We start from the raw sequence: 15,492 nt of genomic DNA on the forward strand, positions 1-15,492 counted from the left end.
TGAGGTTTGTGACGTCACATCATGAAAACGATTTTGGCGGGAGATGCCTCGTTTGCGAATTCTCATGTGGCCTGATGTAGATCATATGGGATGAGCTTATTTCCAAGCTGGCTTACGAAACTTTCTTTTGAATGTAACAGGACAACATATTTTTTTAAAACAGTGCAGATGTCTCAGAATAAAAACATCCTCTCTTATTTCACAACAGTCACTCGAAAAAAGCGGGGGAATGACGAAGAGAAGGAGATCAGCGAAGAAAGTAATAAGCGTCCAAGGACGAATGAAAATAACGATAAACAGTCTGGACCCCAAAGATCATCGCTGTCGCCAGAACAAAAGAAAACGATTGAGCAAAATAGGCACGATGCTCTTTTACGACTGCAGAATGATACCAGTGGGATGCTTTCACAGATGGGTGAATCGTGGAGAATTGCCTTGAATGAGGAATTTTCCAAAGAATATTTTCAGAAAGTTATTATCTTTTAGCTTTTCTCCCTAACTTAAAACTTACACTACTTAATACTTTATGCATTTTTACACAGCCCATTAAAGATGTTATTAAATGGTGTATTACATAGTATGGGTATACAAAAATGAATTCATTCATCATAAATAATAAAACATACCGATATGTTGAGAAAGTTACACAAATGCTTACTGAGAAGATAGATAAGTTTTAAGGTATGAAGCTTGACAGCTTTGAGCAACAATATTGTAAGCCAGTCTGCAGAGTATGGCATGTGCACACCGGAGATATTTTTGTGCAAAACCTGTTGCACACCGGGTAATTTTGGGTGTGGTAACTAAGATGGGTGTGGCTTGGTGTGGTCCTATAGAAAATTTCAGCTGACAAAAACAAGCACAGTTGTGTATGAACAATTTGAGATATCATGAATCTTACTTGACAAATATACAAATAAAAACTTGCGCTATCTTCAACAGTATACTTCACACGCATTTTTAGGGTGAAATGCAAATTCACAAATTTTAACCACAACAGGGAAAAATAGTCGGTGCACAAAAGTACACCAGACATTTTTGGTGGTGCACACCGGCACACCAGGCTTTTTGCTCGTGCACACCGGATATCTCGTCGAAAAGTGCCATACTCTGCAGACCGGATTGTAAGCTTCGAGAAAGAGTGGTTTGTACTGCAAGCAACATCTTTCACAAAAACATGTCTGTAGTATAATATGCATATTGTGGGTCAGTTGCAGGTGCAAGAAATGTAGTATAGCTAAGGACATGTTACAAGACAGTGTCTGAGACTCAGCTTTTAAATGATGGAACATATTGATTTAGCTATAATTTAATTCTTATTTCCTGGGTAAGAATATCAAATTTTTTAGATAAATAGGTAAAATGGAATTGGGGGTGGCCCCAAGCCCCCCATAAATTCTCCCATTTTACAAGATTCCTGAACAGATTGTTTTTGTTATGGTAACCAGATATGGAGCATATCTTGCATACTGGTCAAACATATCTTGAGAATTTGCTGCATTTATTATGCTACCTAATGTCATCTACCTAATGTTTTATTAGATGACGGTAAATTCCCTTAATGCTTGGTTTTTATAGCTGAAAACATTTGTTGATTCTGAGAGAAAAACAAAGACAATTTATCCACCAGGTAAGTGATCTAGATGTAAATCAATAATAAATAATATAATTTTAAATAAAACTGGTATAACAATCATCCTTCTGATGAAAGTTTGGGAAATTATGAAGAAGAAAGGGCAAGGATGGGAAGGAAAAAGCTCAAATCATCAATGGATTTTAACAGTAATTGAACAGGCCAGTAAATCAGAATGTAAACCATACCACCTTGGCTATTGCTAACTAATGTGGTGGCTGTCGCTAACTAATATGGTGGCTGTTGCTAACTAATGTGGTGGCTGTTGCTAACTAATGTGGTGGCTGTTGCTAACTAAGGTGGTCAAAGGGGGTTTTCAAGTCCCATTTGCCAAAAAAATGGTTGAGCCATCCTTTATTTGCCAAAAAGTTTGGAAATTTATTGACTAAGCACTCCAGAAAATTATTGGTTTCCATACAAAATTTTCAAGGGCCACATAGCAACTGCCCTGCATATTACTGCCTAGACGTTTTTCAAAATAAATTAGGATATATTATCTTGCAGCATATGGATCTCTTTTGCTTTTGCTATTTTAACTGCCAAGTTGTAATTTTGTCACAACCCAAGTTCAAGTTTAAAAAATTTAACTGGATACATAGGCTCTTTCCTTGTACTCCTAGAAAACAATGTTTTTTCCTGGACAGAGCTGTGTGACATTGAAAATGTGAGTTTTGTTTCAAAGCTTGTTTTGAAAGATTTGACCAAATTTTTAGAATTTAAATTCGTCTTGATTTTAATTCTTTTCTGGACTTTTTTGAAGATTTTCTTTTTTCATAGATTTTTTGAACAAGTATATAAAATTATTCCAGTACCTACATAAACTTTGAATTTTGCTTGTTAAGCATTTATCGAATTTAAATATATAACAATTTTTATTGTTATTTCCTTAAGGTCAAAGTTGTAATTATTGGACAAGATCCCTATCATGGACCAAAACAAGCACATGGCAAGTGCCATTTCTAATACCTTTCCATGTCCCCAGATTCATGTTGATATGAATATATTTCTTTTAAAATTTTTTTAGATTTAGTAGACATCCTTACAGAAAATATATGTTGTGTTGATTGCCTGGAAAACAGCCCAGGGGAGGGGGGGTACTTGGATACCAAAACAAAGGGGGTGTGCATTATGACACCCAGCTTTAGAATTTTTGGAAAAAAGAACAAAGGAAAAAAAAGCTTTGGAGCCAGTTGCAATGGTTGCCAGAACACCACAAAAACAGGAAAATCAGGCAACCGGCTTTAGATTATATCCTCTAAACAGATACCCGGTCTTAGAATAAATTGCTGAAAATGATACCCGGAAAGACATGCTCATCCTGTCAGCAAAATATACTATGTACCCCCCCCTCATGGGGAAAACAGGCAAGTAGAATTAATTATGATTTATAGATGTAATCCGAGCAAGGAGCCATATCATGGGTGGAGAAGATGCCACATTTCAGGGGCTACAAAAGCATTTTTTTATAAGAAATCTTTTTTGCAGTTTCTGTTTGTCAGGTTTTCAAAGCAGTTTAATTGATTCATCAGTTAATTCAAAATACAATATACATAAGTACATTACAGATAATCGCACAACAAATGTTATTATATTTTAAATATCTTAACAATTAATATAAAATAAAGAAGCAGACAAATGAAACAGAAACATGATCTATGCTGGCCAGTTGCCTCTATATCCAGTGTTGATCGTCTGACTGTCTGAAAGTTAATGCAAAATTTAGTTCTGGCCATTGCAGTTCATTCAGTCATGTTTGTAAACTATTGAGAGCTCTCTGTTGGACGATGATTTAGGCATAAAACAAAACAACATCTTACACATCACTTCTTGTTAAGTATTTTTTCAGGGGCGTCATGACAATGACATCATAGTGAGTTCAAAGAAACCAATTTTCTTAAAAAAACTTTTTAGTACCTTGTGGTGTATATGTTACATTCAAATGCTGGTGCAGGCCTTTTGTTTTGAAAACTACATGATGTCATAGAGTTCATTATATTGGCAGAAGATTTTCTTCACAGGATTATGCTTCAGTGTTAAAATTGGAGTTCCACCACCACCAAGGTAATTCTGCTGATTTTATTGAATGTTAAGGTCAAAGCAACTAAATTTTTTTGTTTTAGAATACTAACTGTAAAATATGTTTGAATGTTTCCAATTTGAAGGGGTACAGGTAGGGAGGGGAACCATGTCTCAGAAAAATGGTATGTTGGTACAGTGCACCCCGTGGTATGGTCTTGTAGCATATTTTTTGTACTTAGAGTTTCTTGTTAACCTGTATTGTAAATTTTTATTTATGTATAAAAGGGGGAACTTTCCAACTGGTCCTTATTAGAATAGTGACAACTTTCCAAAATGTCTTTTTACGTGGCAATGGTTGCCTAATCAAACATAATAATGGCTATAGTGTAATATATACGTATTGTGGGTTAGGTGCAAGTGCCAGAAATATAGCATAGCTAAGGGCATTCAAGACTTACAACCAAGAATGAGCCCCCATTTTGTCATTGCGTTTTGATAATAACTGTTATATGTAGCTTTTTGTGGCTGACCCAACCTACAACTGGCTATTTCCTTCACAATGCCTCTTAAGTTTATATTCTGAGTTGTATCAGGCCAAGCTCTGCGTTTAGAACTGATTTTCAAAATTGTTTGTAAATATCTAATGTGTTTATCATAAGATAATAAACAGTATTCAAAAGCTTCAAACTAAGTCCATTCTTCTAGGAGTAAAATCATCAAAATCCTTGAAAGGCTGAAAAACATTTCGAATAGGAAGAGATCCTTACGAGCAGAACGAGCAGAAAATTTCTGCGACCACGCCCTTTAGGAAAAGAAGTACGCATGAGTCTAAGAGACTCGACATTCTCTTTAAGCAATGACCACGATCTGCGACCACGCCCTTTAGATTAGCTGAAAATACATTTCAGAATATTTCTTGCAGTCATTTTTTGCAATGGTTCAAAACATTTTACTTTTGTCTGAAATTTAAACCACCTCCTTTAGGTACTAATTTTTTTCAGATTCAGAGCATCAGAGCCTGCCCCCCCCCTCGCTACGCTACTGAATTGCCCTTGTTTTAGCTTATTCTCATCTATTTTTCCCATGCTGTTATATCTGTCGCTCTAGTTCTATCTGCCTAATCCTATCTTCTGTTATCCCTTTCTATCGTCATTTGATAATGGGCTATGCTTGAAACGTCATTAGTATTATTAGTTTTTTCTTTCTTCGTACAATTTTATGAATTTGGTACATTCACTGATAAAGAGAAATTTTTTCTTTTTTTTTAGTTTGGTAAATATATTTAAGGAATTGAAACAGGATATTGATGGATTTGAAATACCAGACCATGGTTATTTAGCTGGATGGGCACAACAAGGCAAGTATTGAAAAAACAAACTTTTGAATCATAGTAATATTTAAGTGCATACCAAAAGGGGATTAATAAATTTCCAGATTCATATCCAGATCCATACTCATATTCACAAAGTCAGATTCATAACACTCTTTATGACGGAATAGGAACATGTCTCCAGTAAATGCTAAAATAGATGAATCACATAGAAACATCCCCGATAGAAAAGTCACATGTTTTAGTAGTTGTTTTTTATCTGAAATACCAAGGAGGCTGTTCGCTTTAGGGGAAAATTTTGTTTCTAATGCTAGAAGGGACATGCTATTTTATTCTGTGCGTCCTTTAATGGCGATATGTTTCGGATAATTTGTGGAGACCGATCGCCGTTCCATCTAGCAGTTTTGGAATTCATCTACATCAACAATAAAAAGCCATTGTTATGTAGAAGACAGAAGGAGTTTGTTTTCACCTTGTTTCTCCATTGGTTGGTTATATTTTCAATTGGCAAGCGGTACTGATTAGGCAACCTCAGCAGTCATGAACTCGCGTTTTTGATTGGCCTATTTCGATCCACAACGGGGTATATATGTTTTCTAGTGTAGAGTTTTCGATATATGTTCTGACGTTTTATACTCTGAAGTGTATCAGACAAAAAGCTTTAGCATGTTTTAAAATGTTTCCTTTTTCAAAGCTATTTCTAAATCTATCTTTGGACCATTTATTTTTAACCTCCTCCATTTCGCCCCTCTAATTTTGGGGTCCTGGCTATGCTGCTGAATAATAGCAAAAGGAGAGATTTGGAAAATATGTTATTTTATGTTATAATACCATCTGAAAGTGCGCTGTAGAGTGAATAGTCGGCAAAAGATATTCCCTACATGTATAGATAAAGTCTACAATTTTCTCAAAGGGCATAGATTCCTTTCAATTTTTTGCTTCCTATCAGTTGACATGTTTTATATTGCTGTAGGAGTGCTATTGCTAAACGCAGTCTTAACTGTTGTTGCACACAATGCGAATTCTCATCAAGGAAAGGTAAGCTTATAAAAATTATGTTTATAAGAAAAACATATGGACTCTAATACCTCTCGATTAACTCTTCTGTGGCCATTGCTGTTGTCATTTGCTTGAACAGAATAGCGTGTCGATCTATGGTATTGATAGCTAAAAGAGAAGAAAAAATCAAGTTGTGAAAACACTTTCCATTTCCTTTCCATTCCTCAAGTGGGTCTAAACACCGGTAAGAATTTTAGCAGCAAATAGCTGATGTGGACTTGAGGCTTTATCCCAAGATCTCAATTCTGGAACGAACACCCTGGGATTCGCATTACAGGGGACATTATTTTCGAATAAGTGAAAATAGACGAAAACATTTTTCCACCAGCTCGAATATTTTAGTTTAGAATTTAGCTGGACAACTATTAGCGTAAAGTATTTTTATTGCTTATATCCATTAGAAGGTCACATCTTTTTGCTTTTCCTATCTCTTTGAATTTCGCTTTTTAACTTTAGTAGAAGTTTTTCATTATTTCAAGGGGTGGGAAAGATTCACTGATGCTGTCATAAAAAAGATAAACAGCAATCTTAATGGCGTGGTTTTTCTCCTATGGGGAGCATATGCACAGAAAAAGGGAGCTTCAATTGATAAGGTATGTTTCTCTTCCCTTATCACTGTCGATGTCGTCTCATATTTTTTTGTGATGATAAAGTTTGATACGGTGATATGTTCCAGTCATAGCGTACTAATAATAGATTACAACTGATGAGATATTGACAATGGCAGATTTGTGACAGATTTTAGTATTGCCTTGATATGACAATTGAGATCATTTTTTTTCTATAAACGATATGATTGCTATATTTGTTACCTAGAGGTTTAATGTTACTAGAAAATAGCAACGATTTGACAGATTAAGTGTTAAGAAGAGCGAGTATTGGATTAGAAACACAAAACTAGTCAGTTCTACTTATTTTAAATGGTTATTTTTTCACATTTTAGAAACGACATTGTGTTCTCAAAGGGCCACATCCATCGCCATTGTCAGCACACAGAGGTTTTTTCGGCTGCAAGCACTTCTCCCAGGCCAATGAATATCTTAGCAAGAATGGAAAAAAAGAAATCGATTGGCGTTACTTGCCGAAGGATATATAAAACATCGGAACTTCATGGGTACCATTTAAAATAAAGGCTTGAATTCTAAGTTACTTTCTGTTTAGTTTCGCTCGTATTTTATTAGTTTATCGTACTCTAGCGGATATGGTATCTTGTAGGTTCCTAGCAAAATCTAGCCATAAATATTCACCTCACTATTGTGTAAGTTTCTTTTATTTTATCTTGCTTAGAGAAAAATATTAAATCTCTATGTAAAGCAAATTGTTCATCTACTTCCATGTTAATCCAAGTTTAGAAGAAATCTTTCCCAAGTTTAGAGGAAATTTAGAATAATATAGTTGTTGGAGAGGAAACTTTCTTTCGCAAATAGGCCTGGAAATGTCGTGAAGTATACCTAATGTCCTAGCTAGATGTATTTTTTATGAACAACATATGATTAAGTCCAGAAATTTCGATCCTTCATCCTGGTTGCAGAGCAGAAAATTTTAAAACATTTTGTTGTATTTGCATTTTTTTAGTAAACTATGCTCCTTTAGTATTCCATAGAATGATTTTTTAAAAAGCATGTACATACTCAGTCGTACATTACTATTGTTATAATTTGATATCAATATTTCGTTTTGTTGTGCTAGAATGCACTTGTTATGTTAGAAATGCAATATTGCCGATACTATGCAACTGTATTTTATGTTTATTGAATTAAAACACAGCACAAAAGCGGTATATCATGTCTTTTTGAAAAGTATGGTGTTGCTGCAGTTTAGATTTGCTCTCGAAGTAGAAGGAAGGCCTTATAGATTTAACAGAAAGTAGACTTTGGGAAAGTTTACCTAAAAAGTTGAATGCAGCGCTTCAAAAAACTGAATAAAGCATCCAATTGAAGTAATAAGATTACTACAAGCCAGGTCACTGATACGCCCACCTTAGGCCGTGAAAGTGACGTCTTTACTATGTCCTGACCACGTGTCATTTATTATTCTGTTTTTTGACTTGTGTTTGATCAAAGCATTATAAAAAACAAATGCATCAATTAGGACATCATAGAATTTGTAAAAATAAATTGATGCTAAAAAGGAAGAATTTTATTTCTTTTGACTTGAAAAAGTAATAATGAAAACCTTCTGGATCTGTTATATTTTTATTGTTTACAAGTTCGCCAGCCAAAGTGAACATGTAAACTATATCATCATAAAACACAGACTTTCACACACTTTACCTTTAACAGCTTGTTTTGATAAGCGTTTGTTGGCCAAACTCACAGAAACACTTGTGATCTCTTGTGGTCTTTACACTCAACGTGTGATGTCTTGAAAGATATAATTGTCTTTATATCAACAAGGACCGAGATACCGGGGCCCGGGGGCCTTGCCCCCCCCCCCCCCAAAAAAAAAATTAGTAGCATAAGTAAAATACTTCTATTTTGTAAAATATGGCTGTTGCTACACTTATTAATCAGGGCTGCACCCTCCCCCTTAACAAAAAATTATATCTCGGTTTTTGTATGTCAACAATAGTTAGTAAAACTTTGAGACAGGCAGACTCCAACTAGGGCAGTGACTGCTCCAAGAGAAATCTATATGACGTTAATGAACCCCCAACTCTAGTTCACTGAGCCTCTACAAATTGATAAAAATCTACTTGATTTGGTAAGGCTACTAAATTATTTTAAGATTTTCCTGGGGAAAGTAACAAGGTTGTGGACAACTTTTCTCGGGCTCCACTCATCACCCTCCCACACTACAGTACCTTGTGCCCCACTGAAGAGTGTCCTGAGAAGGTTAACAAGGAAATAGGATTAACCTTTTAGAATCGTACTGGAATAAATAGCAAATTCTCGGGATGGGGTGTTCCTTAAATTACCTCAAATTACCCCTTCTGGTGATGGAGATTAAGGCCTATTTGACGATTAAAACTTAATGCTAACTATGGGCCATTGCGCCACGCAAGCATCCCATAATGCATTTTCAGACAGTCTGAAATCAATTTTGGTTAATCCGTAGAAGTTTACTGTCATTGTTTGGATCGTCGCCACGCTCGCAAAGGCCCATTGTTAGCAATGAGTCTTTAAGGCCTACTTGAAGTTCTTGATTTTGCAAAATTTGATAATATTGAAACAAAGGCTCCTTTTAGAAGTTAATTTAGGACACCATCAGTCTGGGTGCCAGTGCCTCGAAAAGCACGAAAGAAAAAAGTAAAGACCCCCAGCTTTCTGCTCTTTCCCGCTCTCTACAGTTAATCAGAAACTCGTAGTTTCACCAAACCAAAAATTTTGTTAAGGCAAAGAATTAATTCGTCAGGTCGTGGGCAAGCAAGGGATTGCAACTATTGCTGTTCATGTCTTCGATATTTCCTATATTTGAAAACAGCCATGCACTTAATTTCTTATCTGGAAATACGAACAGGTAATGTTGAGGCTGGTGGATATGCTTAACAAATAAATAGCTTTTTTCAAATAAACTGGACATTTAAGCCAATTCATCATTACTTATAATCTTTTATAATCGACGTATTTCTATAATCAAGTAAAAATGTGCTATGTCTAAAAAAAGAGTACATTTGTTCTCAGGAGTCAAGAGCAAACAGTACATGACGAGTAAGTTGATAGAATTCATAGCTAAGTTCAGTTCATTTTCCATGCCTCTTTAAAAACAAAACCTCATAAGAAAATATCAGAATTGCTTCCTATTTATAAAGGTGGTAGGTGATAAAGGTAAAGGAAGTGATTAAACAATAGACGTTCCTTCCTACTAGGGGCATGTACCCCTCACTTTTTAAAGACAGAAGGAAGGTACCTAGTTGCAGCCCACGGAGGTGCCCTTTTTTCCTACATGTGCCGTCCCTTTTGAAATTATTTCTACGTCGATGGGTAAAACAAACACAGCAGTTTTCGCGAGATCCCCGAAATCCGTAATTTCGATTACAGTTCGAAAAATATCTTTGATCAAAAATATTAAACCAATCAAAGAAGAACAGTCCTTTGAGATTTTGCTTTTCTTGAGAAAGCACAAGTGTTTTGATGAAGAGGATTCGATTTTATTTGCTTTCCACTCCTGATGTTCTGCATTATTGATGACTCACCTTCTAATCTTTTAAAATGAAAAACAGCTCATTAATAATTTAACAATAAGATACAAAGCTAATGTTTGAGGAAAGGCGATCAACAAAGACATAGGTTTAACCTACGTGGATGCATAGCATTTTTCACAATGATGTGTGGGAGAGAAAACGATATTCACACTGGAACAAGGGCCCAACCTTTCAATTAGAATAAGAGGGGACACAGGATATTGGAGTGGTCTCGTTATAAATTTCTTAAAAGTATTGAACAATGCAGGGTCATTTTCTCTGTCCCCTTCCTATTGTATGGCCCGTGAGTAGTGATAAAAGTGATCACCAAAGAGAGTTCTTTGAAGATACCACTGCCAGATGGTATCTCTTCAGATTTCAGGACATATGAACCTTTTCGACATTTTGTCACCCCTAAACTAGTTTTTGTTCATATCCTTATTGCTGAAAGCTTCCAATAGCGTTCGTGGTGCGAGGCAGATTTGTGGGGCAAAATATATTTTTTCAAATTCTCCATTTTGTACACATTTTGGAATCGTCAAACTAGTTTGGATTTCTAGATTGCCACCACTCCCTGTTCCAGCAACTGATTTAAAAATAAAACTTTCGTTTGATTTCATGGTTGGAATTTGCATTGGATACAGAAAATATTTGAGGGGTATAGAAGTTGGTGTGATTTTACCTGAAAAGGATGCAAACGATAAAGATTTTATCTAATAAGGATGCAAGCGAAGAATTGAACAGCCAAGATCAAAAGCTAAAATGTTTTTAGGTTATGGGCTGACTGACTATTAACTATAATTCTTCTTTAGTGTTTAGCCTTTAGTCTTTAGTTTTCGATTTGCTGCATAAATTTGACTTTATTTATTTCTCCCAACGATTTATACATGCTACAAAAATTATTCAAGATGGTTGATTTTCTTACAGCAGCACAAAATTGAAATCACGACGCCACAAATCAGATTTACAATTCCACAAAACTGCAACAAACCACGTTAGAATAACCCCTGGTTGTATGACAAAACGTTTGCATTGTGAGGCATAGAAGGTAAACTCTTAAAAACGAAAATGTGCTATATCAAAGCAAAGCTAGCTTGTGGAGAGAAAATTAAAAGAAGAACAAAATAAGTGAATGTGTTTTAAGGGCCCCTTGAAATTATTTTAGGGGAGTATGTTAGAATCAGACAGAAGAGACTATCAATTTTTAGCTAGGCATCAGAGGGTATGTAGATAAACTTCAAAATTACAAATCACAGTGCAAAGATGTAAGCTAAGTGACGTTTGTTGTACAGGGGTTTGTGACCTACTACAAGAAACATTGTTTGATAAATGACAACTAAACTGATCATTTGAAATGATTGATGATCTAAAAGTTTATGTTTAGTTTATGTTTAACTTCATAAGGGAAAATTGTAAGAAGGGGAACCAAAAAAAATTAAATATGCAGAATAAATAATCCATTTTTTGCTCTAGATTGTGGATATTTCGCCAAGTAATTGATTACTTTAAGGGGGCCTATTATAGGTTTGCGGCTTTGCGGCCTTTACCCTATTTTAACGCGTGGCCTCCGGATTTTGTTATGATTTTTTTACGGATTGCGGCTTCAGCAAAAGATGCGTCTTGCGTCTTTCGGTGTAAATTCGCAACGGTTAACGGCTTCTATGATGCGGTTGCGGCTTCTAGCTGCAACGAGTAGCGAGAGAGGCTTTGTTCCTTGTTGGCTCGAAGCCACCGTTTGGTCGTGCAGTTAGGTTCAATGGTCGATTTATTCAGTAGAGCTAAATTGTAAGTTCCTGCTAAATCCTGCTGAATCCTGCTGAAGCTTTGATTACAGAGTTAAGATGGCCAACTGTAAGGGATATGATCAGAAGTGAGACTGCAACAACTGTATATAAATCTGTTAATGGTCTCGCGCCTGATTATCTCTCGAATTTATTTGTTAGAAATTCTGAACGCAATTGTATCAACCTTAGAAATGCCGAAACTGACTTGCTAGTGCCATTCATGAAAACTAGTAATGGACAGAAAGCGTTCGCATTTCGTGGAGCAAAAATCTGGAATGATCTCAGCCGCGAGGCCAAGCAAGCTCCCTCTTTATCTTCTTTTAAGAACAGGATAAAGGGTTTTTTGTAAATTTATTGCAAATAGTTGTAAATAAATTATTTATGATTGTAATTAGTTTCCTTTTTTTGTTATTAATTTTAGTAGATTTTTTAATTTGTAATGTTTTTGGCACGGCCCCCTGAAAATCAGTCATGACTGACGGGGCTACCGTGCATAAATAATTTTAAAATGAAATGAAAAGAAATGAAATGAAGTTGTAGTTCTGTTTTTCGAACTTTGACCCATTCATTACTAAAAGTTAAGCGTCTTCAAATGTTTCACGGTATGTGAAAAATACATGGGTACAGACAAATACGAAGATTGACACAATAGCTTGCTGTGAAACAAAGCTAGAAACTTGAGAAACAGCAACTTCTAGCAATGTATCCTTTTTTCTTATTAGCGAGTAATTGGCTTTTTGTGTCTCTGGCCGTTTTGCAACGCGGCCGCGTCTTTGCGCTTTTTTTCATTGCGGATTGCGGCCTTTTGCTGATTTTAGCACGGTTTGGCGGCTTTTGGACCCCCTATAATAGGCCCCCCTTTAAGGTCGGAAGTCGACGGGAGTTGTTTTGAGTGGAAGTAAACAGAAAGGTTCGTGACCAATTCAAAAGATTGATAAACAGGGGGCTTTGATAAACGGAAGTCGACCTTTTCTGAAGTGAATGCAGGAGTGTCACGCTATGAAACAAGCAAGCAAGGCTTTATGCGAAAGTTTTACAATGAATAAGAGAAAGAAAGAAATTAGTAACTTTACGGTATTAATAAAGGGGCTAAGCCCTCAAAGCACGCTAGAACTACATCACTGGGCCAGGCACCGCGGAGTAGGGGGACTGGGGGGCTTTTTATACGGTTTTAGCCCCCCCACCACTTTTTTAGACCCCCACTTTTCTCAACGCTCCGCGGTGCCTGCGGGCATAAGTATTGTTGAAATTAGTTGCAAGGACACATTAAGTTTCGAAATTTTAGTCGAACTTTTTGGAATGGATCAGAAGCATTGGAATACAGAGCGGGGGTCTTCCAAAATCTCGATAAAAGCTATCAGGGGGGCTGTACCGTAAATCCTCGAATAAGCCCCCGGGGGCCTATTTGCAAAATCCCCCAGCCCCCCTGCTCCGCGGTGCCTGATGGAGGCTTATTCGAGGGGAGGGGGCTTATTTGCAAAAACGATTTTTAGGTGGGGGCTTTCTTGAGGGGGGCTTATTCGAGCGTGGGGGCTTATTCGATGATTTACGGTATATCTTCATAGTAGGTCATTTGCTGCACTGACCAGTGGCAGGAAAAAGCCTCAGCCTCGCATGGAGGACGGTCGCAGGGTAAACACGAACATCATTTACAGCATTGTTTATGTCAGGCCTCACCAGCAGTATGGTGGTTTCTCTCCAAGCTTGGTTAAAAGAATCAGATTTATCCTTTATCAAATAACTGTTTTGCTGGTACTTTTAACCAACAATGGCGGACGAGGTCGAGCAAGAAAACTTCACAGAGTCATCTGAACTTCTTTCAACTTCAAGTAAGAAATTCCGTGTTGTGTTTTAACTTTCAAATTTTTTACCTATGCTTCATTGAACAGGGCCACAACTTCAGATGACTAAAAACAACAGAAGGTTTGTAAAATTTCAGGGCCCGCAAAAGTCGAGGGTAATTTGTCATCGATTAATTTTAATCATCCTGCTGGTGAAATGCGTCGGTCTTTAGACTGAGGTCTTCCCGTGTCATTTTAAGCGTTTCATTATGTTTCATTCGAAAGTGTACAGTAACTAACGCTAAAACCATTGTTCTATTGCACGTTATCACCTTTGCCTACTATATATTGTCACCGTGAACAATTTTCGTAATCCGAACGCGAATCTTGACCTGATGGGAATAAAGGGGCTGAGAATTCGTTCTAAGCATTAATTTCGGTTCAATTTCGACACTTGCTTTAAATTTATGATGGATATTAAAGCCTGTAAAGCTCCGTTTAAGGTGCACTTTAGCATCTCACACCTTATTTCACGTCTAATTATCTTTATTGCACGTAGCTGTATGTAGATCTTATATGAGATAAAACTGTTACTTCCACCTGAACTGTACGTTAATTGATGTATATGCAGCTGTTTCTGTACGAGCTGTTCCATTTCCAATGCTGTAGAAATGACAGAATTAATAACCATAAGCAACCACTTCAGAGGTCATGATTCTTTTAAAGGGGAAAAATTTATGCATAACAGAAATGACAAAAGATGTTTTCTTTCAGGCGAGAAACCTGCTTGTGGCACATGTGATTATTCTCCAATAGTTTTTCTTTTCTAATAATTACTATGACAGCTTGCCCATTTTTGGTGTCAAATTTCCTAGCCCCCACCAGGCCAAGCACTCTGCTTTGCGATATCTATTTTTTCTGTTATGAAATCCCTTACCTGTCTGGGACTTTTATTAAAGTCATTTTTCTGGAAATCTAATATGTGGGTCCTCTTGTTATTATTGTTTCAAATCGTACACGTGCCTACCACACATCCATGCAGGTCTTTTGATATCCTGGTCAGTCAAGCAGTGAAAAGTTAATTTTTTGCTAGACTAATTAGTTTTAGGGCTTTGAATTGCAGATATGCTGTTAAAAAGGTAAAGAGCTCTTTGAGTTTTGAGGTCAGATCTTAGTGGGATATCAGTTCATTCAATAGGGTTGGTCTAGATGAAAAATGTTTTCCAAAAATGTACCATTTGTTATAGATGGTACTGATATGATGCTAAGGCATAGCTTTTAAACTCCAAAATATTTGAAATAGAGAATAATTGAATTTCTGAATGGTGTACCATTTGTTAAAGATAGTACTGATATGATGCTAAGGCATAGCTTTTAAACTCCAAAATATTTGAAATAGAGAATAATTGAATTTCTGAATGGTGTACCATTTGTTAAAGATAGTACTGATATGATGCTAAGGCATAGCTTTTAAACTCCAAAATATTTGAAATAGAAAATAATTGAAAACAAGATGATAGAGCTCTATTTAGTTCATGTTAACAGTAGAATTCTCCTACCTTGCTAAAATTGAGTAACTGTTTTTCTAACATGGAATCACCCCCAAAAACATTTTATTTGCAACCTTACTTTGTTCTTCAACAAAATAAATATGATTATAGTGGCTCTTATGAAGTATGCTTTCAATTTGGATCCATTTGAGTAAGAAAGAATATTCTTTAGCGGACATTAGGTGCAAGGATAGCTCAGTGATTACAGTAGCA

At 36.2% G+C, this 15,492-nt stretch overlaps 2 protein-coding genes and 1 long non-coding RNA gene across 3 annotated transcripts in view; 2 read left to right on the top strand and 1 right to left on the bottom strand.

The window, feature by feature from the left end:
* Positions 1 to 7,922, top strand: LOC135696474 (uncharacterized). The gene is made up of 9 exons (XM_065215872.2): positions 1 to 471; positions 1,579 to 1,630; positions 2,254 to 2,297; positions 2,525 to 2,579; positions 3,652 to 3,694; positions 4,921 to 5,009; positions 5,956 to 6,020; positions 6,521 to 6,634; positions 6,985 to 7,922. Exons 1-9 carry the CDS (start codon positions 91 to 93, stop codon positions 7,135 to 7,137), a joined length of 996 nt encoding a protein of 331 aa, XP_065071944.2. The 5' UTR covers positions 1 to 90; the 3' UTR covers positions 7,138 to 7,922.
* Positions 5,311 to 15,492, bottom strand: part of LOC135696475 (uncharacterized) — a 27,378-nt gene continuing 17,196 nt past the window's right edge. The window contains exon 3 of the long non-coding RNA XR_010517361.2: positions 5,311 to 6,149. This is a non-coding gene — a long non-coding RNA (uncharacterized LOC135696475). The remainder of the gene's footprint in view (positions 6,150 to 15,492) is intronic.
* The window catches only part of LOC135696471 (uncharacterized), a 10,524-nt gene continuing 8,595 nt past the window's right edge, over positions 13,564 to 15,492 (top strand). Inside the window, exon 1 of the mRNA XM_065215867.2 lies at positions 13,564 to 13,777. Coding sequence (XP_065071939.1) covers positions 13,717 to 13,777 — 61 coding nt within the window. The 5' untranslated portion in view covers positions 13,564 to 13,716. The remainder of the gene's footprint in view (positions 13,778 to 15,492) is intronic.

Source organism: Rhopilema esculentum, chromosome 14, assembly GCF_057945365.1.
Source record: "Rhopilema esculentum isolate cy_ngs chromosome 14, ASM5794536v1, whole genome shotgun sequence".
Classification (NCBI taxonomy): domain Eukaryota; kingdom Metazoa; phylum Cnidaria; class Scyphozoa; order Rhizostomeae; family Rhizostomatidae; genus Rhopilema; species Rhopilema esculentum.